General features: G+C 54.4%; 2 protein-coding genes across 6 annotated transcripts in view; one reads left to right on the forward strand and one right to left on the reverse strand.

The window, feature by feature from the left end:
- The first annotated feature begins 1,684 nt into the window (after positions 1–1,684).
- On the forward strand, positions 1,685–4,018 carry LIMD2 (LIM domain containing 2). 2 transcript variants are annotated; one of them, XM_043465152.1, is made up of 5 exons: positions 1,685–1,823; positions 2,572–2,669; positions 2,855–2,899; positions 2,980–3,119; positions 3,194–4,018. In XM_043465152.1, the coding sequence occupies exons 2-5, from the start codon at positions 2,625–2,627 to the stop codon at positions 3,351–3,353; spliced, it is 390 nt and encodes a 129-aa protein (XP_043321087.1). In that variant the 5' UTR covers positions 1,685–1,823; positions 2,572–2,624; the 3' UTR covers positions 3,354–4,018. The 2 variants fall into 2 exon arrangements, with proteins under 2 accessions (XP_043321087.1, XP_043321090.1); XM_043465155.1 differs by having other exon boundaries at positions 1,749–1,885.
- A 1,369-nt stretch (positions 4,019–5,387) lies between these two features.
- MAP3K3 (mitogen-activated protein kinase kinase kinase 3) overlaps positions 5,388–23,448 on the reverse strand; it is a 59,189-nt gene continuing 41,128 nt past the window's right edge. For 2 of the 4 annotated variants that reach the window (XM_043464977.1, XM_043464993.1), the window contains 10 exons: positions 18,628–18,761; positions 14,887–14,948; positions 12,942–13,009; positions 12,654–12,746; positions 11,855–12,046; positions 11,184–11,332; positions 10,440–10,571; positions 9,830–9,959; positions 9,291–9,468; positions 5,388–8,095 (listed from right to left, as the gene is read on the reverse strand). In XM_043464977.1, coding sequence (XP_043320912.1) covers positions 7,867–8,095; positions 9,291–9,468; positions 9,830–9,959; positions 10,440–10,571; positions 11,184–11,332; positions 11,855–12,046; positions 12,654–12,746; positions 12,942–13,009; positions 14,887–14,948; positions 18,628–18,761 — 1,367 coding nt within the window. In that variant the 3' untranslated portion in view covers positions 5,388–7,866. Of the gene's footprint in view, positions 8,096–9,290; positions 9,469–9,829; positions 9,960–10,439; positions 10,572–11,183; positions 11,333–11,854; positions 12,047–12,653; positions 12,747–12,941; positions 13,010–14,874; positions 14,949–18,627; positions 18,762–23,448 lie in introns of all 4 variants that reach the window. The other 2 variants (XM_043464969.1, XM_043464984.1) reach the window with 1 other exon arrangement.

Genomic DNA, 23,448 nt, shown 5'->3' on the forward strand with positions numbered 1-23,448 from the left:
ACCCTGGAGGGAGTGGGGAACCCTGAAATGGAGGGAGTGAGCAGGCCAGCTCACATTTATTTCCAACCCTCCTGCCCAGTTCGGGTTTTTTTTTTTTTCTTTAAACCTCAAGTTCCCTTTTCTTCACACCATTATCAGCTTGTTTTCTTTCCTCTGGTCTGCTTGCTTCACCTTGCCATCAGCTCATCCTCAGCACGCAGAGTGCTAATTCTGTGGGAACGGCTGCAGCTCAGCACACAGATGGTCCTGGGCAGGGCCAAGGGGCCAGGCGGTGCCCAGGGGCTAGCCCAATGCTGCTCCCCACACCTCCGCAGGCTTCACCTTTCTCACATCACCCCAACCCCCTTGAGAATCTGAAGACAGACAGGTGTGGAAGCTCAGATGGAAAAGAGAGGCCCCTTAACAGTTTCAGTTCTCACGCACCCCATCCGGGGAGGCCTGAGGGCTGCAGCTCAACCCGAATGTAAATCTTCCTCCATAGAGGGACAGGGGGCCCAGGAGAAAAGCGAACCACAGGGAGGGCGCCTTGAGGCAGCCATGGGAACAGCCTGCGGCTGGGGCGCCCGATGCCATTTGTTCCTGACAAGTGTGTGGGCCTCGCTGTGGAGCCGCTCTTTCTGTTCCTGCCACCATGTGGGCAGGCGCTATGTTTAGGGCTGCGCTTTGTGAAACAGCTTCCAGCCGGATGGCAGGCGCGGCTCAGCAGTCCCTGGTGTCCCTGCAGAGATGCCACGGGGACAGGCTCCCCTGTCCTCCTCGCAGAGCTGAGGAGTTAGGCGCCCGGCCTCGTGTACCCGGGACTTGGGGTGCCCACCGGCTTGGCCACGGGGCAGGGGTCCGGAGGCCCAGCCTCTTGACGCCAACCCTGCCACTCGTCTCTGTTATTTGAACAAGTCACTTCAAATCCTCAGGCCCCGCTCCCTGTGTCAAATGAGGTTTGGATGAACCCAGGTTTGCTTGTTTGAAGGATGGAAATCTTTCCCTGGAGCGGGTGCCCGCTGGAGCCGGGAGTGGGGGTGACTAAGCCCACAAAGTCGAGCCACAGAGGCGCTTTGGGACGGCGGCCTCGCGAGGGCCGCAGCAACGGGCACCGCAGGCGCAGGCCGCCCGGCGCCAGAAGGGGCTGAGGGCTGGTGGCCGAGGGGGCCCTCCCTGCGGCGGGGCCGAGCCTCGCGGCGCGGGATCGCGTGCCCGGCCGCCCCTGCCATCTCGGCGGCCGTGCGGGGCGCCCCTGACAGCGGGCAGACTCGGCGCCCGAGGGGGCGTGGGAGCCGCGCGGGGACGCCGGCAGGGCCCACGGAGCCGGGAAATGGAAGCAGCCAAAAGCCCAGGCGCGCCCAGTTATCCTTTGCCGCCGCCTGGTCGGGAGCGCCATTTGTCACGCGAGTTGTCTCCACCTGTAACTCGTCCCTGCCCCGAGGCCTCCGGCGCGGACCCTTCGGCTCCGGTCCCTGCCTCGGTCCAGAGCGGGCAGACGGGGCGGCGGGTTTCGCGAGGCGGGCGAGCGCGAAGCCCGAGGGGCGGTGCGGAGCGCGGGGTCAGCGCGGGGGGCAGACAAAGGCGGGGGACGCCGAGCGAGGGGAAGACAAAGCGCAGAAAGGGGGTCGGCGGCGGCGCCGGGGCCCCGGAGGCGGCACCGGGCGCGGCGGAGCCAATGGGCGGGCGCGGGGCGGGGGCCGGCGGGGGCGGTGCCGCGGTGAGGCGGCGGTGGCCGCGGCCGCTCAGGAACCACTGGCAGCGGCGGTAGCTCGCCCCCGCAAGCTCCTCGCACCGAGGCTTCCCCCGGAGACCGACCCCCGCCCCGCGGCCCAGGCCGGGGCCCGGTGAGACCCGCGGGCGGGCCGGGGGAGGGGCCGGCCTCCGGCTAGCGATTCGGACGACCCAGGTGGGGGCTGTGGGCGCAAGGGCCGCCGCCCACGGGGTCCCGACGCCGAGCGTCTTAGTCCATCGCTCTCGCCCGGGGTCCCGAGGCCGGCGTCCGCCCCCCGGGCGGGGCCGAGGTCCCTGAGGCCAGGCCCGCCGGGCTCCTGGGTCGGGGGTCCGGTCCACGCGGGTTCGGAGCGGAGGAGCGGGCGGCGGCTCGGCGGGGCGGGGCGGGTGGCCCAGCCCGCGGGCGCTGTCCAGGGGCTGGGCCCAACGAACGGAGCGTACTCGAGGCCCCGCACTGGGCAGCTTTGGGCCGGGGTCAGGCCGGGGCAGCCGCTTCTGGCTGCGGCCCCAGTGGGGCCGGCCTCCTCTGACCTCCCCTCGCGCCTGGCGGCGTCCGGGTCCGCGAAGCGTTCGGGCGGCTGCGCGGAGCCCCTCCCCCAGCCGCTGCCCGCTAACTCCGCTCCTCCCGGGACACATGGTTCCACTCAGGGACCCCTGCCCCCTGGGGAGCCGCGTGGGGGCCCGAGCGGGCGAAGCGGGGGGTGGGTGAGGGGCGGAAGTGGCAAGACCCAGAGCAACAGGAAATGACTTAGGGAAAGTCCCAACCACAGCCCCCCAGCCCCCTGCCTGTAAACACCCCTACCCCCACCCTGCGGGCTGGGAAGGGCTTGTAGGGCCCTCCCAACCGACTTCCCCTTGCAGAACCCAGCGGGTGCCGCGTCTCCACTCGGGGCCTCCATCGCCTTCAACGAGCCATGTTCCAGGCCGCCGGAGCCGCCGCCCAGGCCACCCCCTCCCATGTAGGTGATCAGCCGGGGTGGGAGGGCACTCCATCCCCGCAGGTGTCTGGCCCGAGCCTGAAGGGACGAGGAGCGGCCTGTTTGCCGGCCTCCCTCCCCTTCCCCCTTGAGTGTCCCTGGGATCTGGGCTGGTGATGGTCTAGGGCCCTCCTCAACTGACCCTGCCCCACCGCCCTCTCCCTCAGGAAGCCAAAGGTGGCGGTTCCAGCAGCACGGTTCAGCGCTCCAAGGTAGGGCCCTGAGGCTGGGCTGTGCGGGGAGGAAGGGGTGGGCGCCAGTCAGGCCCCTGATGGAGTCTCTCCCGGAACAGTCCTTCAGCCTTCGGGCTCAGGTGAAGGAGACCTGCACCTCCTGCCAGAAGACCGTGTACCCCATGGAGCGACTGGTGGCCGACAAGCTCATTTTCCACAGCTCTTGCTTCTGCTGCAAGCACTGTCACACCAAGCTCAGGTGCGCCCCGGCCCTGACCCCGCCCCAGCCCTCCTGACCCGGCCTGACCTGACCACAGCGTTCTGCTTCTGCAGCCTGGGCAGCTACGCAGCACTGCACGGGGAATTCTACTGCAAGCCCCACTTTCAGCAGCTGTTTAAGAGCAAAGGCAACTACGATGAAGGCTTCGGCCGGAAGCAGCACAAGGAGCTCTGGGCCCACAAGGAGGTGGACCCTGGCACCAAGACAGCCTGAGGCCCCTCTGGATGGCCCGGCCCCGGGTGAGGGTGGAAAGGGGATGAGGCCATTTTGCTCAGGCAGAGGGTTGCAGGGGCAGGGCTCTGCTCCCGGATTCCTTCTTCCTCAGCCGGTGGGGGTTCCGGAACCAGGATTGGGGTTTGCTCACCACCCTACTTCCTGTTTCTTTCAGCCTACCCCACCTCACCCCAGGGCCCCCCTGAGAGGCCCTCAAACTCAGCTTCCCTATCTAGGTGCCTTTTCTCCAGCAAGGAGTCAGCATGCCCCCTCAGGGTCCCAAGCTCCCTCACTGCCACCCAGGGGCCTGTGTGGCCCCCATGTCTCCCCATCTACCTCTGCCCTTAGCCTGGTCCTGAGCCATGGAGACTGGAGGAAGGTGAGCCAGGGTGCCCCCTGCTGGGCCTCTCCAAATGTCCCCCAGGGCCCAGTGTAGGGGGAGGGGAACTGGAACAGCTCTGGGCCCCCTCCACCTGCAGAGGTGAGGCAGGGCGTGCCTGTCAGGGCCGGGATCATCCCACAGTGCGGAAGCAGCGGAAGGGAAAGCCTCCACCAGGCTGAGCCACAGGGACTGGGGGGTGCTGGCGGGGCCACATTCTCCCTCCTCCCACTTCTGCCAGTTTTGACTGTTGTAATCAATCCTATTTTAAACCTGTTTCGACAGATTCTGACTCTGTTATATGGCCGATGGGGGGGGCGCGGTTTGCGGCAGGGACACACCACACAGAGGTGAAGGGGAACAGCATCAGGCCAACACATTCCTGGCCTTGACTGGTGGCGGGGGGTGGTGGTTAGGGTGATGGGTGTCAGGGATCTTACCAGGCAGCCTGAGAAAAGGGGGTGTTCTTCCCAACCAGGTCTCTCCATGTCAAACTCAGCGAGTTTGAGGACTGAACCCCACTGGGTCTCTCAGCCTGTGCTGCCCAAGATCGGGCCATCAGCAGGTGATGGTGCTGAGTCCTTACCTAGATCTTCTTTGTCCTGGAAATCAGGAAGGGATGGGCAAACCAGAGGATCCAACAAGTTGTGTCCAAGGGCTTAGTCTCTGTGCCCTTTCCCCAGCAAGGAGTCAGTGTGCCCCTTCAGGGTCTCTCTTCCACTTTTCCAGCTCCAGGGAATGGGGCAGTCATGGTCACCATCCCAAGCAGTCAAAGGAGAAATAGCTCTTCTTCTCTTGGGGACAACAGTTTACAGTGACACAAACAAGGACAGCCTAAGACCCCACCCCTCAGGAGAATACAGACAGGAAGTCGGGACTGTCCTGCCCCAGACCCAACTGTCCTGGTTTCCACCAGCTGACTGGACTGTGTAAATTGGCAGAACAAGAGGGCAGACTCCTAGGGGGATTACCTGACCCTAACCCTGTACAAGTCCTTAAGTTCCTAAGTGACCTCGTGCCCACAGAACAGGGTAGGAAGCAGGGCCTCAAACTCCGGTGGTAGATAGGCCACTGTGCTGTGTTGCCCTGGAAGTAACAGAGCCAACAGGAAGCAGAGTTGGCACTCTGAGCCTGGGTCCTCAGAGCATGAGGGGAATGCAGAGCGCCTCACTCGAGGCAGCTCTAACTTCTGCACCAGAGGCCTCAGCTGGGGACGAGGTTGGTCTTCCTCTACCCAGAGCTAAGCAACAGCATCAGCTCACCCAAGAAGAGCCAGCAGAGGTGGCTTGTGGCGGTACCTGCCTCACAAGGATGTGACTTCGGCCGGCAAGGACTTCCCGGGGCTGGGAGGACTAGTGGATCCCACAGAGGTCCTGGGAACTGAGCCACGGTGACGCTCAAGTCGGGTGAGCTGACAGTGTCACCTCAGGAAGTCAGCTGTGGTAGGTCCACCCTCAGTAAAGCGCCGAGGAGTTGGGGAGGAAGAGAGGGTGCCGTCTCTGAGCTAGCAGTGCCCAGGACCCCTCTGGGAATCATTTCAAGTTCTCTGCTGAGGGACGCAAGCTTGTTGACAGGCAGCATAACCTGGCTTCTCCCAGGTAAACACTTACTGCCTGCACCCCACAACCAAAAGCACTGCCACAGGACCCCTTGGGTATAAATGATCCCTTTTATTGTAAGTAATGCACGACACTGGCCTGGCTTTGCACTGCAAGCCCTCGGTCAAGATATAGTCAAATAACTATGGCTGCAGGTTCTTCTGCACGATCCACAATTCAGACTCACAGAGCTGGGGTGGGCAGGAGGGCAGTGGAGAGTGGACTGTCCCCAGCCCTGGCCTCTCCATGTTGGGTTGGCCAAGGCCGAAATACCCCACGGAATGATAAGCAAATGGTGGCATGGCCCTTCCCACAGCCAGCCTGGGGCTGCTAGGAGACGGCCCTTCAGATCCTTTGGGCCAGGCCATCCTAGGCCCCACAACTTTTCATCTGGATTATTTAATAAAAAAAAAAAAACAATAAATTAATTAAGCAACAGCTTGGTCCTGAGGATGCTGAGCCAGCATGTCCACAGTTTTTGGCACAAAAAAAAGAAAAATCAGGGTCTTGTTTTTTTGGAGTGTAGGATTTGTTGGCTTGTTGGCAAATTCATTTTTAAGAACACATTCCCTGTGAGGTAAGACCCCGGGGGTGGGGCTCTGTGAGAGCCTGAACCTGGGACACAGAGTCGTCTCATCTGGCACCGGCACCACTTTCCTGTTGGGGTCGGGGACTGGGGATTGGGGTGTGGGCCCAAGAAGAATGCTACAGCCATCAGGACGGGGTTGTGGAGAGGCCGAGCTGCCAATCAGCAGCTTTGGTCGAGACAAGGGGCCGGTCCCCTCCCTGGGCAAGAGCCAAGGTGGAGGCAGGAGCATACACTCACTGTCTTCAGAGGGCCCGGCTGGGGTGCCTGACGGAGGCCCCTGGGGGCGAGGATGGAAACAGAGGCCCAGGCCCAACTGGCACCGTGCAACACACATTCCTGCAAAACCAGCTGCTTTCGTTTGCTCTTCTCTCTCTTGAGGCGTCCATCACCTGTAACAGTCTAGAATTGATATATATAAAAACCATCAAATATGATCTGAGATATAAATTAACAAGTACAAGGCCTCACATTACATGATGTGAAAAGGCTAAAAACAGCGATAGAAACTACATTCATAAAAGTGCATCGTCAACATACAACGAAGGCTTTGGCTTGTTCTGGTGCCCGTGGGGGAGTGGGCATGGCTGGCAATGAGCTGCCTGGCGCGAATCCCCAGCTCCTTGGAGACACCCATCCCTGGGCACTGGCTTTTTTTTTTTTTTCTCTTTTAACAACTCCCAAGGAAACTGGGTGTTGAGAGGGAGGAGCTCTAGCAATAGGCACATTTTGGAGGGGAGGGGCCGGAAGAAAGGACCAGCGCCCAGGCTGAGGTAAGTAAGGCCGACTCTAAGCTGCTTGAAGATACTGGCTCCCCGAGCCCTGCTGCCATTCCACCCCCAGGGGAGCGAGAAGGGAAAGAGGCTGGCCACAGAGGAACAGAGCTGGAGGTTCCCGACACAGGTGGTGGCATCACACAGGCTCTCCCTTCTACCAGGCAGAGCTCTGGCCTAGCAGGTCACAACCCGCAGACAGCCTGATACAACTCCCCGGCTCTGCGGGACGCTCCACTCAGGGTAGCCAGCCGGCTCAGGTGCCCTCACCGTATTGTCTGTCATCTTCTCTGCTCCGGTGGGGGAACAGGTGCCAGCCAGGAGCACAAGGCCTGGGGCCATGACCCTCAGCTCTTTCCAATCTGGCCCAAGGCCCCAGCCCACAGCAGGGGTACTCAGAGCCCAGAGAGCACACGAAGTCGCCAGTTTAGAAACTGGGTACAGCATAAGAGTGACTCCAACTTATAAAACACAGACAATTGCATTGACAGAACTGGGTCTCCCCTCAGTGGGGGCAGTTCCACATCTCAGGCCCCTGCTTGAGGGTGTGTGGTGGGGGGGCAGGGTCATGGGGGCAGGCAGGACAGGCTCCTCCTTCCCTGAATAAGGCAGCATAACAGTTGCTTCATTCATCTTTGGTAAAGGACAGGGGCTGGCAAAGCTGGCCTGGGGCTCCAGGGAGAGGGCCGCCCAGGCCTCTGCTTTCCATTGGCTGTGGGGTGCTGGGCTTTACCTCAGGCTTGGGTGGGCTTATCAGCCCAGAGATGCCCTGGTGGTCTCCAGACATGGGGAGGAGAAACAAAGTAACACTCTGAATGAAAGTAACACTATTCAGACCCTTGTGTCCATCCTGTGCCCCAGACTCTCTGGGGTCTGGTGCTGATGGCCATGTCAAGACACAGCCCCGAGGGTGGGGCCCTGGGTGCCTCGCACACTGTTCCAGCTCCTTCCCCTCCAGGCTGAGCTGAGGACGCTGGTGCTTCGGGTCTGGCAGGCTGGGGGCTCCTAGTCCGTGAGGCTGCAGCCGCCCTCCCAGGCCCCGGGCCCCAGCAGCAAAAGGGCACAGACAACGCTGGCTGGACTCAGCTCCGTGGTCCATGGCCCAACTTTGCTGAGCCCCTCAGCAGCCCCTCGCCCATGCAGAAGGGGCGGCCGGCAGCAGTGTGGCCTTGAGAGCTCAGTACACAAGCTGTGCAAAGTGGTGTGTGAGCAGCTCCTCGGCCGAAGGTCTCTGGCGGGCCTCCACAAAAATGCGCCTCAGGAAGTCCCGGCCGTGTTCAGAGATGTGGGAGGGCAGCTGAGGGTTGGTGGGCTGGGTGGCGATCTTGAAAATGGCGGCCATAGCTTCATACTCTGCCCAAGGTGGTTTCTCTGTCAGCATCTCCACCACTGTGCAGCCCAGGCTCCTGGAGAGAGAGAGAACCCCCGCGTCACCCCACAGCCAGCCCCAAGCTCCCAGCCGTCCCGCACACAGCTGTGAAAGGAGGTGCCTTTCTCGAAACACACTGAGGCAGGATGGGCCAGGCTGGGGGTGAACACACCTGAAGAGGGCCCCCACAGCCAGAAGAGGTTTCACAGCCCCGTTAACTTCTTCCACGTGGGCTTCATCAACCTGCACCCACCCGGCTGCTTCCTGATATCGGGGAGAACCACTGAGCATGTGCAGAAAGTGCTCTGAAATAACGGTACTGGTTTCCTACTGCTGCTCTAACAGTGACCATGAACCCAGTGGCATAAAAAAGCAGCCTAGGAGTGTTCCTGCTGTGGAGGTCAGACGCCTAAGGGCAGTCTCACTGGGCTGAAGTCAGTGTGCCACTCGGGACAGTTCCTTGTGGAGGCTCTCAGGGGAAAGCCCGTCTCCTGGCCTCGTCCCACTCTTAGAGGCTGCCTGCGTTCTCGGCTCATGGCTCCTTTCTTGTCTCACTCCAACCTCTTGTTTCCTTTGTCACACCTCTTACTACTCACTCTAATCTCCTGCCTCTTTTATAAGGACCTTTGTGAGTATACTGGGCCCATCTGGATAATCCAGGATCATCTCCCCATTTCAAAATTCTTAAAAATCATGTCTGCAAAGGCCCTACTGTCACATAAGGTAACACTTACTCATCCCTTTGGGATTAGGATATGGACATCTTCAGGGACCACTATTCTGCCCCCCCACAGTAACATTCTAAGAGGAAGTGATGCTCTCATAACTTTCAGGCTTTCAGAGGATGGACGCAAAATTAGAGCAGCTGCAGGCCATCTGAGCACTAGGAAAGGGAGCCGAAGCCTACCACTACTGCTTAGAGACCCATCCAGGCCTTCAAATGGGATCCAAGTTCTTTCAAGCATTTAGCGAACACCCCAGGGATGTTTTCCATGGCCTAAGCTCTCAGCAAGAATAGTTGCTGTTCAGAGTGAAAACACAACACATCTGCTGTGTGTACTGCTGCAGACACTACCACCCCTGCCCACATGGAGCCTGCAACCTGGCCTCGCTGGCCAGAGGCCAATCCTCACTCTTGCCACACTGCAGAGCCCTCAGCCCCATTTCTAAACTGGAGCCACTATAGCCCAGACCAGGAGATGGGGGTCCCAGCATGTCCCCAGCACACTCACCACACGTCTGCCTTCCTTCCGTAGCCCTCACCGCTGATCACCTCGGGGCTCATCCAGTAGGGAGTGCCGGTGACTGAGCGCATGCCCGTGCCGGACATGCAGATGGTTTGCAGGCGCTTGCTGGCCCCAAAGTCCCCCAGCTTCACATTTCCAGCAGAGTCTCGCAGGATGTTGGCTCCTAAGGCATGAAAGGGCAGAGGCTGCAGCCCTGGACCCCTGGCACTTGCCGCCATCCTCCTTCTGTCCCACCCTCCCAGTCCAAAGGGCTGCTGGGTAGGATGGGGGCCTCGTGAGCTGGAACTGAACCACACAGAGCTAACAGGCTAGTGGTGGGAGGCATCTATACAGCAGCGAACAGTCATCACCACAGCTAGCATCTGCAGAGCCCTTCGCTGTGTTTTTCCAAATCACTGAACTGATCTTTACACCAGTCCCCCAAGGAAGTCATTAGGATTTCACGTTTCAGAAAGTTCACAACAACCAGGTGGAGAGTCCCCGAGTTCCTAGGTCATGGCGAGCCCACAGCCTGCCCCGCTCACCCTTGATGTCCCGGTGAACAATCATGTTGCTGTGCAAGTAGGACATGCCTTCCAGTATCTGCCGGGTGTACTTCCGGGTCACGCTCTCTGTCAGAGCACCGTAGGCCTTCAGCTGGTCTTTCACTGAACCCTAAAGTCACAGGAGTCAGAGCGGTCACTGCAAGAAGGCGGAGGGAAGAGGGCAAGGCTATTTCCAGCCCCCAGTGTTCAGCAAGGGAGTGAGGTCCAGTCCCCATTAATGCAGGCCAGGCACCATGCTAAGGGCTGTCAGGCAGCTTGGAGAAAAGTATGAGACAGCCCTTCCCTCACGCCAGGGTGACCCAAACCCAGAAGGGAGGTCTGTGTGCTCCAGGTAGAGGCAGTACCTACTGGATGGTGCAGCTGCCCTGTAAGCCTCAGGTCAGGGGAGCCTGGGACAATTCTCACCCCCACCGTCACTGCAGCCAGATGCAGGGCCTGCTGACTCCAGGTCCTGCCCCTGCCTCACTTTTCCCCTGGAGCCTCTGGAGCCTCAGGTAACCAGACTCATGTCAAAGGGACCCACCCTCCACAGCCGCAGCCCCACGACAGTCCCTCTCGTGCACGTCCGCCTGCGTCACAGGGCACATACCCCTGGCATGTACTCCATGAAGATGGTCAGGGTCTTCTCGGCGCGGTCCCGCAGGCAGCCGTAGTACTGCACTATGCGCTCATGCTGCAAGTTCTTCAGCAACTGGATCTCACACTCCAGAGCACTCACCTCCTGGGAAGGGGCCAGTGGTCACCGAGGCTTGCAGGCCTCGGTTCTACCTGCCTGGCATCAGCTCAGCTTGCCCTAGTCAGTGGCCTCAGAGGAGCCCATGTGCCGTGGGAACTTCAGCTGGAGAAAACGGGGAATGTCTCAACTGTCTGGCCCTTGCCCACAATGCTGGCTAAGCTGTGGGATGGGGCATTCCCATGCTGGAAGACAGCAGACGGTGGGGTGGGAGATGGGTTTGTGGGTGCAGCTAAGGAGTTCAGATAACTGCTGAATTTGTGCACTCAAACTGGAGTGAAGGCCACAGCCAAAGCTAAGCTCCAAAGACAGGCTCCTTCCTGGCTCAGGGGCTGGGAGAGTGGCATCTGTCTGCTGAGGTGGGGGGCTGGGGGGCAGGAGCTGCTTGTTGTGGCACTGGCCATCCAAACCAGTCTGGGCAGCTAGGCACTTTGACACCAACTAATCTCTTCCTAGGACTGGGGTAGATGGTAAAGGAGCTTGGGAGGAAGAATGATGGGAGAAACAACCTGTAGCATCTCAAGCAATTAGTCTGTGCAGGAAGACAGGCATTTTGCTGAGAAGGAGGAATTGGAAGTCAGACCGTAGGGAAGGCAGTACCTTGCTTGTCTCGGGACTGTCTGGGTCAAACTGCACCTGCTTGGAAGCAAGTTCTCTTCCTGTGTCCACGTCATAGCACAAATAGACCCTGCCAAAGGCACCCTGGCCTAGGAGCTTCCCTCGGCGCCAATTAATAGGGGCACTGGGAGCTACAGGAGAACAGCAGGAAAGAGCATTAGAGTTCATGCACTTATTTCCCGACATCCCACCTCATTGTCCGAAGGCCCGAGCTGCCCCTCACCAGGCGTCATCACACCTCAGCACAGCATCTCCACCCTCACCTGGAACAGGCTCAGGGCCCTGGCCAATCAGACCTCAAGGCCCACACCCTGATAAGCAGAGGACTGACTAAAATCACAGTTAAATGCTTATCTGAACTGATTAAACACCTTTATACTTCCAAGGCCCCCAGACAGCTCATTATGTCAGGGATTAAGGAGACTGCTCTTCATTTAAACATGGAGAAACTAAAGGCCAGAGAGGAGTGGCTCATCACACAACAGTGGAGTGAGGACCAAGGTCCAGGGGATCTGCTGCCCCCTCAGGCTCTTCCCCTGGGTACGGATGGGCCAGGGCAGCCACCCGCCAAGCCCAACAGCCCAGGGGACTCGCTGGCCCCCGGCCCTGAGCATCCCGCAGGCAGGCCCTTCCCAGCCGGGCCCACTCCTCACACTTGGTGGGCACACTCCTCTCCTGCACAGAGAGGGCGTTCTCGCTGTCGGCGCTCCGCAGGCGGCCTCGGGGGTCCAGGTACTGCACGGCCAGGCCCATGTTCTCGCCGTTTGTGCTCAGGGAGCGGCTAGAGGGCACCAGGGTGAACAGGTTGCCTTGATGACGCCGTATTCGGGGAAAAGTTCTTCTGCCTGAAGGGGTGCAGGGGCCAGAGTAGAGCAAGTCAGCGCCCTGACTGCAAGGCCAAATGTGCCAACCAGGTCATAACACCAGCTCCAGTCCATCTTCTCTTCCCTCCCACCCAACTCTGGCCAGAATGGCTGATGTCTCAAGCATCCTGAGGATCAGGACAAAAGCAGGAATCAGCAAGCAGCCAGGGGGTTTAGGGAAAGCCAGCCAAAGGGAAAGTGCAGGGCTGGCCCTCATGCCCCACAACACCCGTGGGGCCAATCCATGGCTGCTCTGTTTTCCTTGGCATCTTAATCCTACACCTCTGTGGAAGTTCCATTCCGTTTGCTGCCTGAGGCAGAAGAGGGCAGTGGAGAGTTGGTGCCTGGAGCACGCCGTGCCCTCAGACAAAGGACTGATTTCCTGGAGGCAGTATCCATCTACAATACCATCCTCCTCTTTTAAAAAACCCTGACTCTACTGCCTCAAGCCTGCATGCAGCTCCTCAGGAATAAAGGGAACGAGGGGCCTGGAGTGCCTGGGCCGCCCCGTTCCAGTGGCTTCTCCTGGCAGAGCGCCCACCAGCCCTCCTGAGGTGGCCGGCAGGGGGCAGCGTGCAGGCACACTCACCGTCACTGTAGTCCTTGTGGTGCACAGACACGTGGTAGCGCCGGGGGTAGGTTCCACCTTTGACCCCTTTGTCATAGAGCTGAGCTTCCCGATCTGAGGAAAGACAGGGGTCACTGGCTTCTCGACAGGCCCAGGTGAGCCTCCAGGTCACCTGAGACCTCACAGCAGCAGGCCCCAGAAGATCAAATACAGCCCTGGCTTCTCCTCCCCCCTGAGCCGTCCAGGGCAGATTGCCGGCAGCCCCGCCTGGACACCTTGCAGTGCTTACCCAGGCTCTGGAGAACTCACCCGAGAATTCCTGTCTGTTGTCTGGGAAGCTCTGGGCTCGGGACATTCGTGATTTCCGGAAGGATGGGCTAGAAAAACAACATGAATCACACAGCAGACTTCAGGGTCCCTCCAAAGCAGCTCACCAGGTCAGAGGGCAGGATACCCAGACACACTGCCTTTTCTGACTCCTTCCCACACATGTCATTATATGGTAGGAAGCAGAGTTCAAGAGAAGCAGACCTTTCCTAAGCTTCCTACTTTCTCTTCACTAGTCTGAGGCCCACAGCTGACAGGACCCTGCATGATGAGGCCCTCCAGTGCTCCCGACCTCCACGGTGGGGCAGAGTGCTGGATCTTACCCTTTCCTCCCACTCTGGGAACAGAAGAACTGCGAATGATCCCTTGCTCAGGGCAGTCATAAAAACAGTAATAACATCCAGGATCTTCCTTTCAGACTAATCACCACTATACCCTCTTAGAGATATGGAAAACTGAGGAACAGAGAGGTTAATGGACTTGTCCAAAGCAATTCGACTAATATTTGGTGGGGTTGGGTCTAATGGCTCCAGGTCCCATGAAGGGAAGATGAAAGCTCTGACCTTCGGTTATGCTGGGCCCCAAGGAAGTAAATCCAGGTCACTGAGTCTGACTCCCAAGGAGATGAAAACAAACCACTGGAGGGCCAGAGGAAAAACTCAAGAATCAAGAGAGTCATCTTTACAAGCATCCACCTGAATGGTTCTTTTCCCTCATGTGTGAGTGCCTTTGGAGAAGATCAAAACTCAGAAACTCTCAAGGCAGTGGTACAGGAACTGTCCTCTACTTCCCAACTACCAGACTTTCTGTGGTCCTGCCCCACACCTCCCCGCCCCCACCAGTATGGCCACAAAACTCAGAAGAGAGTTCAAAGCCATAGTCAGTCCCTGTCCTGGAAGAGCTCTCAGTTCACAGTAACAACTCTGGCACTTTTACCAGTGCCTTCTTGCTCTTCTGCTTGGAAAGCCTAAAATAAGGCTGCAAATTGAATGCCAACAGCAACTGTCACTGTGTCCTATGACGCCTGGAGGGAGACCACACTCACCAGAGCACAGGTCTGTTAGAAGAGACACAGTACAGATCTGGCCAGGGTCACAAGGTGATTACCCGTGTGAGCAATTAATCAGTTCCACAAAGAGAAGAAAATCCTCCCAACTGTTCGGTAGCCTCTGACCACAGCCCTAAGCCAAGCCAGACATGGTCAAAATGTGTTCCTGGGCATGATGAGGTCAAGGAGAGAGACTGGCTGGATCAATGCCAAAGCCATCTCTAAACACCCCTGCTGACTGACGAACCAGCTCCACAGACTATGGGGTGTGTAAAGGACAGCACTTGTTCCCTCCCAAAGTGTAATAAGAACACAGCTGGTGCGTAAGATTACACATCAAGTGGGCAGTGTGGTAAGCTAGGCAGTCTGGATTATTTTGTTTTCAGGTTTTTATACCCCAGTTTCTTATTCCACCAGAAATACTTGGAGAAAAGAAAAAAATGAAAGTAAACCTACAGGTGATAATTCAATTTTGTCCCCAAAACACTGAAGGTCCACTGCTTCTCAGTCCAGACCTCAGCAATGAGGCCAGGGGTACAATGAGGCCAAGGGCAGCATGTATTATGTGGGAAGTCAAAACACATAAAAATTGCTGGAAACAACGGAGCAAGCATTTATCCATGTGAGCTGCTACTATGACCTATTACATCCATCTAATTACACAAACAGAACACTCTCCTTGGAAAATTAAGGAGAGGGCTCGGAACGCTAGCGAGAGGTTTCTCTCCAAAAGCATGAGGTTCTAGCCATGGGCCTGCAGACCAGTGTCTAGTTCAGGGACACACACACTAGCTAACTCTATTTCCTCAGCTCATCAGTTCCAAAAATGCCTGTGTACCAACTCCCGAACCAGCCACAGTCCCATACCTGTCTGCTGACCTGTCCAAGGACTGGCAGCTTCCTGACAAGGAGTTTTCAGCACTGCTCAGAGGATCCAGCATCTGCAAGGCAAGGCATACAGTAAAGCCCCAGCCCGAGCCAGGTACCCAGCCAAGACCAGCAAAAGGTCCTTTTTTTTTTCCCCCAAAATATGAAAGTGCCCTTTCTCTGCCTGGGCAGTGGGAAGAATGGTTAGGCAGGTACCGTTCTCCCCCACAGTCTGAAAGGCAAGTTTCCAGGAGTGAGAAAAATGCCTGGCTGGCATCCCAAGGCGCTCTGCCAGGAGAGCAAAGCAGAGACGCTGCTTCTCTGGTTGGCATTTTCTTGGCTTGTGAAAGCTGAAGCCTGGTGCTGGAGACGGTACTACCCTGCAGAGGCTTCCAGTGTGTGTGGGCAGGACGGTGATGCTTCTGTTTACACGTCATAATTTATAATTTACAAAGACAAGGAGTGTCCTCGTTTCACAGATGAGCCACTGCAGGTCTGGAAAGGGGAGGAGTATTGTCTGAAGTCATGAAACAAGTCAGTGCACAACTGACACGGAATACAAGTTTCCCAGTTCCTGGTTCTCAGGCAGGGCCGACAGGTATCTATGTGAGTTGAAATGTTTCTCTGGCCCTGGGTCAAATGCAGTAACAAAAAGCCTTCAGATTAGCCTTTTCTCCAACTGATCTCCCTTCATTTTTGCCTGGGGGTGGGGGGCAGTGAAGGGGTGTGTTCACTGTTAGAGAATTCATTATCTGAGATCCAAAGTCAAGCATTACATAGGGAAGCAGAGTATCAGAACTATGAAAATCCATGAACAACTTTTATAAAATTGGTTTCCAAGTCAAATGATCTCTTCCCATTTAATGCTGGAGACCATCTCACCTATAATTTTACCCATATATTGTCATGTGGTTTTTTTTAAACTGCCAATCAAGGCAAATTAATTGCAAAGTAAAATCCCCCAAATCTTGCTAAGGAGATAGGATTTCCCCAAGTGGATAAAACCAACACGGGAAAGAATTGCTCCCAATCCAGAAAGTACATATTTGGCAAAGTTAGATCAGATAACAGAAGAGAAAATGAGCAAGAATAACAACATGACAGGTGTGATGAAGGAGGAAGAATACCAAAGGTTCAAGAGAGGCCATTGGAAAACACACTGAACCCTGTGAAGGTTTCTGTTTTTGTTTTTTGTTGTTTTTTTTTTTTTTTTAAAAAGGACCCTCTTTTAGGGACTTGCCCTGGTGGTCCCATGGCTGAGACTCTGGGCTTTCGCTGCAGGGGGCATCGGTTCGATCCCCAATGGAACATCCCATATGCTGCTCAGCCAAAAAAAAAAACACCCTCTTTATGACAGTGCTGCAGAAGTCAAAGGGAAGGAAGTTCTGTTGCATTAGCAAAATTATGTTACAAAAATCAAGCCAAAAAAAAAAAAACCTAGCCTGAACCATGTTTTGTTCATTCTGAAAATTAGCAAATAGATGCAGCCATTACTCAAATCTGATTAAAGAAAAAACAAACAAACTTATCTTAGTTCCACTTTTCAAGAAAGTCCCAGTTGGATATTCTTTCACTATGCTGTTATTCTTATACCATGCTGTTTTGGTCTCTGTTGAGTAGATTTATCTTGAATGGCCCATTACCAGCAGCAATTTTCCACTAAAGACGCAGGCACTGAGGAAGGACCTAGTCATTGTCCTGTTGCCACCTTCCATGGCCTTCCTAAAGGCCTCTCCTCACTACAAGTCTAATACTCCCATGCCTTCCACAGCCATGAAGGTAACGTAAAGAAGTAAAAGGACCAGGATATAGGACCATGGGGAAGGATAGAGAGCAAAGGCAATCAAACTCATTAACAACCTCTGAGGTTTTACACCCAAGTTACCCCTCGTACAGCTGATGTCCGGAAGCACTCTGGTTAGAGAAAAAGGAAAGGATGGTCAGTAAGATAACCAAGAGGGGACTCTGCAGATAAAAGTACTCTAGGTCACTGTTCTAAACATCAATTTATCTGGAAGGTAGGACTACAGAAGAGAGCAGAAGCAATGTAAAACTGCTTCCCATAGCCTGTACAAGTGAAACAATGCTGGAAAAGTCATAAGAATCAGTTTTAGGAAAAGTTGTAAGAATTGGTTTTTTTGGTAAAACCCCCCATGTGTTGGTGCTGGCCTTCTACTGGATGCTTTTACCTTTAAGACATTTCCCCTTTGAAGATCAAATTCCAAAAGTTTAGAAGACGTATCTTTTTCTTTGCAATCAAAGCAAGCTCATTGAAAAAACTTCAGAATGAAGCCAGAGATCTCATTCTTGCTGAGTTCACTAAGCCAAAGTGACATTTTCATCAAGTGAGCCACAAGTTTAAAAAGCTAGCCATCAAAATGGGTAAGATACTGTGGTGAACACACCCTAAGATGACCCCCCAACTCCCCTCCCCTCAGTGAGTCACAATCTTTCATAACTCCCTCACCTGAGTATAGGTAGAACTTGTAATTCGCTTCTAGTCGATAGACCATGGCAAAGTGGATAGGATATTCATTCCCCTAATTGTGTTATACTACGTGAGACTCCATCTTTGCAGACTGGAGCAAGAGACTCTCCTGGTAGCCTGGAAGTGAGAGGGCCACACTGTAGGGAACTGCAGGTGGCTTCGAAGAGCTCAGAGGGGTCCCTGGCTGACAGCCAGCAAGAAAATAGGGGCCACAATGCTACAACCACAAGACACTGACCAACAACCATGTGGACCTAGAACGGAACCCCAAGCTTCAGGAAGAAATACAGCCTGGCTGACATTTGATTGCAGCCTTGTGCAACCCTGAGCAGAGAACCCAACAAAGTCATGCCTGGATCTTAGACCCCAGGAAACTGTAAAATAATAAATGTCTGCTGTTTGTGCTGCTAAGCCTGTGGTTGTTTTATATAGCAACAGATAACTAATATAGTTGTCTACTATCATAAAAGTTCACCCAAAGTAGCCAGTCCTACTCTGGACTGGTATACTCCCTACCTTTCATAAAGCAATAGCAAAACTAAAAGCTGGTTGATGGAAAAGAAAAAAAAAATCTGTGTATTTAGGACTGGTCATATGTTAAAACTTGCTGAAAGGACAGGTGGTTGTGAGGAAGCACACAAACAGCAGAGTGGTTTCTGCAGTTTGTGTGAGACCAGTGAGAGGACCACAGAGGAGCGAAAAGCTGTCAAACGCACGTCTAGCACCGAGGAGGCGAGGTAGCTTAGATCCTGTCCTTGGTGAAAGTGAAGTCGCTCAGTCGTATCCGACTCTTTGCGACCCCATGGACTATACAGTCCTTGGGATTTTCCAGGCCAGAATACTGGAGTGGGTAGCTGTTCCCTTCTCTAGGGGATCTTCTCAACCCAGGGATCAAACCCAGGTCTCCCACATTTCAAGTGGATTCTTTACCAGCCACAAGGGAAGCCCAAGAATACTGGAGTGGGTAGCCTATCCCTTCTTCAGTGGATCTTCCTGATCCAGGAATCGAACCGGGGTCTCCTGCATTGCAGGCGAATTCTTCACCAACTGAGCTATCAGGGAAGCCCTGTCTTTGGTAGAAATTGATATTTGGCCCTTAGAAAGGAAATATCCATACCTGGGCGGGCCTGGTTTACAAAAGAGCTACTGGATGGGACTCAAGTCCCTCGCTTGCACACCATGCCCACTGAGGAACCCCCGTTATAACCTTGGTCTGACACCTCCCCAGACACACACCCTCTATGTATAACCCAGCCTGTACTCACGCACTGCTCGCTGGTCTCCGGTATGAACTCGCCCTCGCTGTTGATGCTGGTGTAGGAGCCCTGCCGGGCGATGCGCTGCTGCCGCTCGGGCACATAGCCAGGGGGAGGCGAGCTTCGGCCGGGGTTCTGGGAGCCTAGGGCACGGAAACAAGGTCCTTGACGGGACAGCCCACAACCCACAGCCTGAGAGGAGCAGACACGAGGCCAGCTTGGACCCAGCATCTGCTCGGTGGTGGAGAGCCCACTTGGCTCTCTGAACATCCTGGAAGAGAGGGCGGGCCTCCTCCTAGCAAAGTGCTGGGGTTGAGGGAAACTTCCTGAACCAGGCAGCTTCTCCCCCTAATCCAAGGACCCCAAGAAGGAAGAAAACTCCTTAAGAGAAAAGCCAAAGAATGGTGGTAGGCTTGCTCTTTGAAAGACAGTCTTTGAGGAGTTTAAAACTACTATTTTCAACGTCCTTCAAACAAGTGATTCCTTCATTCTTCTACACAAAGTCACTCATTCAGAATATATGGATCATTCAGTTTGTAGGGAAGATATTTTAATGAATTCGCCACCAAGAGGAGTTGGTATTCCAATCTCTTGTTGGAGGCATCAACTCACACTCTCTCCAAGAACCACCTGGATTAGTTATCTCAGGTGGGAAGCACCTGAGACTCTTGGTAGCCTGGCTTCCCCATTTGACTCTAAAGCAGAGGCTAGAAACCAAACTGCTCTGAAAACATGTGTAGAATTATGCTGGATTTCCACTTTCAACACCTCACCCACAGCTACAAATTCTGAGATAAGGCGGTGCCTAAACCATGCCTTTCAAATGATCTCAAACAACCCATGGAAGAAAGAGTCTGCTCAAACTTTCTAAGCCCTGGCAGAAATTGATGCTGCTCAGAGTAGAAATTTAGAGATACTGTGCCATCAACTAACAGAGCAAAGAAATCAGTCATTTTCTTTTTTTTTTTCTGGTCACCCACACAGCATGTGGGATCTCGGTTTCCTGACGAGGGATCAAACCCACACAATCTGTAGTGAATGCACAGTCTTAACCACTAGACCACCAGGAAAGTCCTCCTTTTCTTTTTTATCCTGTTAGTTTGCCTTTAATTCTCACAACACTCCTACAGTGAAGGTACACTATGCTCATCCACTGTGTGCAGAAGGGGAAGCCAAGGCCCAAAGTCATATAGTGACTCAACGGTGGTGCTGCAGCCAGCAAACAGCCTTTGTGACTCCCAGTACAGTTTGGGCAAGGCCATTTTGAGACTGTAATTTATTTCCAGAAAGGGCAGGCATACCGTTCAACACAGAGATGGACAGCAAAACTTCTCCCCAAGCTGGCCAGGCCATACATTCCCCAGAAGCAATCCAAACAGAGGAGTTGGGGAGATTCCACCCATGGGGGAACGCGACTGCCTTTCTGCAAGGACCAGGAGCGAGGCTAATATGGGGATTCCTCGACAGCACAAGAGAAACACAGGGCCACATTTTACATCACTCAGATTCCAAGCTGTTCTGTCCAGGGTCACTTGTAAACTGGATGCAAGATGCCAACGGAGGGCTCAAAGGCAACAAGATGGAGGTAAGAGGAAATCAAATGGGAATAAGAAAGCTACTCCATTTTTCAGAGGGTCAGATGGCAAAGATCCAGGCAGCCGGCCATTTCCCTCCCCACTGTACCATAAAATTCCAATGTAACCATGGAAAAAAGATGGCTTTCTTAAGCCTTACCATGCCCCAAAGCACAGTTCACATTTTTAACACTTGGCTTACAAACATTAGCCAAGTGCCTGCTTCCCATTTCCGGCCTTGGATAACATTCTAGTAGCCCACAAGTCCTGTGGAAATCCAATCCCTATGTTGGCAACAATTTGTCAGCAGCAGAAGCAACCTCAAGAGGTAAGCAAGATATAGTGAGAAAAGCCTAAGCTTGAAAATCAGATGTGCAGAGGTTCAGAGCAGGCTTTGTCACTCATTAGCTGAATGATTTAAACGCTCACCTAAATTTCCTCACTTATGAAAATGGGAAGAACTCTCTACCTTATTGTCTTTTTTGGAAATTATAAATGAAATGTGGCCAGCACCAGTACACACCCACATGCTAGAGTCCCATTTGCTTCCTTCATTGTGTGGAGGAGGCAACGGGTTAGACTCACGACGCATGCTGCCATTCCAGTGGGCCTTCCTGTGCCTCACAAGTTCATCGGCTGCGGCTGCTCCGTTGCATCAGTCGTGTTCAACACTGTGGGACCCCACACACGGCAGCCCACCAGGCTCCCCCGTCCCTGGGATCCTCCAGGCAAGAACACTGGAGTGGGTTGCCACTTCCTTCTCCAATGCACAAAAGTGAAAAGTGAAAGGGAAGTCACTCAGTCGTGTCCGACTCTTAGCGATCCCATGGGCTGCAGCCCACCAGGCTCCTCCGTCCATGGGATTTTCCAGGCAAGAGTACTGGAGTGGGGTGCCATTGCCTTCTCCGAGTTAGTCAGCTAGAAGCTATTAATTCTAAGACCTCCTTTAGGTTCAGCCAGTTGATGCACTTGTGTAGATTTAGATGGCTTCCTGAAATTCCTGCTGTTTCTGGCCACAATCCCAGAAGCCTTGGTTTTTCTGCTGTAGCATCAGCAGAGGCCTCACCTGTGGTTCCCAGTTTTCCTGATGTCAAGACACAGGTGCAGGGATCCCCATGTAAGTGGTGTGTGGACAGAACAGAGGGGCCCTGATTCTGGATCTGGTGGTTTCCTCATTATAGGAGGAAGAGAAGCTCTGTAGCATTTTTAGACTTATTCAGTCTGTTTCTCACTCTTTGTGATTTTATAAGCCAGAATGTGCTTTAAATGCCTTCTTCCTGAAACCAGTCAGAGTGGATTCTGTTCTGTGCAACTCAACCCTGACCAATATATTCTGGAGTGAAAAGGTATTACATATTTGACCTAAAACAAAAGATGTCTCTTATGATTAGAGAGAAAGAAAAACTCTTACGTACTGATGAAATCCCACACATTGGTCCAAACTATCCCAAGACAGGCTGAAGTACCCTCAGTCTGTCACACAGAGTGTCTAGGGTGAGACCTCCTGGGACAAAAGATCCATGGGCCCTCGACACCCATTCTCTCTCCTCCACCAGCTACCACTGAACTCTCCCCTGGTTCTGCAGGTGGGATGGGACTAGCTCACACGAAGCCAGCACTACAGACCCAGGAGGGGCTGGGGGAAAACAGCAGAGGGTTTCTGAGCTTTTATTTCCAGCCAGAGACTTTCACTTTTTCCAATACACATTGCTGCTTGCCGAGAGCCAGCCTTGTTATCTGATGGGCAGTGGGCCAGGGGCTATTGTGCACAGGCCCACAGCTTGGGGCAGGAAAGGGAAGTCTCCCCAAACCAATGGCTATCAGAGGAAGCGAATGGAAAAATCAGGAGTTGGCAGAACTGCTCCAGAGCATTTTCAGTTTTGTTTTTATCTTCATTTCAGAAATCAGGGGCTAATGACACACACAATAGCTGCTGAGGATGAGTGAGACAGGGACCAGAGCAGGACAAGATACTGACCGCAGAGACTCATTGATGCTCCTGTGTTTACCAGCTGGACCGCAGCGAGCCAGGCAGCATGAGCACAGTGCCATGCCGGATACAGTCAACCCAGGTCCCAGCGGGCACGGCAGGGAGAGCGGCTTCCCTGGGCCACCCTCCCCTGGCACTCCAGCCTGCTCCTGCTCCAGCCTCATCAGGCCCCTCATGCCAAGGGGCCCCCTGTCATCACCAGCGGAAGCAAAAGAACAGACTGATAATCCTGTGTTCAGGGTGGCCGTAGCTTCCCACGAAGCCTCTCTACACGGGTTCACGCTGCCGGCTGGCCACATTCCTCCTTGATCCAGGGCAGCAGAGCTGGAGCAAAACTCATACCCCAGGATATGGCTGAGTCTTTTGCTCTGTTCTTTGACTCAAAGCTGAAAGAGAGGCTCCCAGACTTGAGCCCTTCTCATAGGAGACTCCTGTCAGGAAGCTGATGCAGTCAGGAAGTTGCCTCCACAGGGAGTTCTAGGGCTTTGGGTCAGTGTTAATGTGCAGGTCACTACAAGTACAAAGAGATAGCTGTTTTTGGCCATCAACTATTTTCTCTAAACCCGGTTCTCTCTTGGGGGGCTGTTGAGGGGAGGAATCCAATCTTTTTTTTCTTCATCAATGGAAAATCTTAACCAATATATCCCCATTTCCTCACACTAGACCAGGCTGTACAGAACAGAGCTTCTCGATATTGTCATCCCATAAGACCCTGAGAACATCCTGTTTTAACTTTCAAACCTCCCATTTTATTCTGAAGTTGCTACTGCCACTACACAGTTTCTGATCTCATCTAGTATTGCAGAATTTTAAGCAGGGAGAAAAAACCTGTGGAAGTGAAGGAAGCTGACTGTTTTGTCTCTGTGTTTGTGGTCACCACCTCTGCAGTTCACTCTTGCAGATCTGTACCAGGGCTGGAGGTCCGCACTGTCCAGGTGTCACTAGAAGGCACCTCATCCCTTCAACACTCCTGTTTTTCCACCTCTCCTCTCTGAGGACAAGGGCTGCCTTCCTCCTTATCCAGGCACTATAAGCCCTCTGTCTGAACTCCCCCGTTGACTCCCAGCAGGAGGGTCCCCTTCCTAGGGTCCCCTCTTTACCGCCTCCAATCTCTTCTTCAGCTGTCTCTGTGCCTCCCTTCATAAACAAGCTCAGATCTCTAGCCTAAAAATAGCCTGACCTTATTTCTGCCACTCCCTTAAGCCACTAGCCCACCTCTTTTTTTTCTTTTACGGCCCAACCCTTTGAAAAAGAATTGATTGCCTC

This window comes from Cervus canadensis, chromosome 1 (genome assembly GCF_019320065.1).
Source record: "Cervus canadensis isolate Bull #8, Minnesota chromosome 1, ASM1932006v1, whole genome shotgun sequence".
In the NCBI taxonomy this organism is placed as follows: domain Eukaryota; kingdom Metazoa; phylum Chordata; class Mammalia; order Artiodactyla; family Cervidae; genus Cervus; species Cervus canadensis.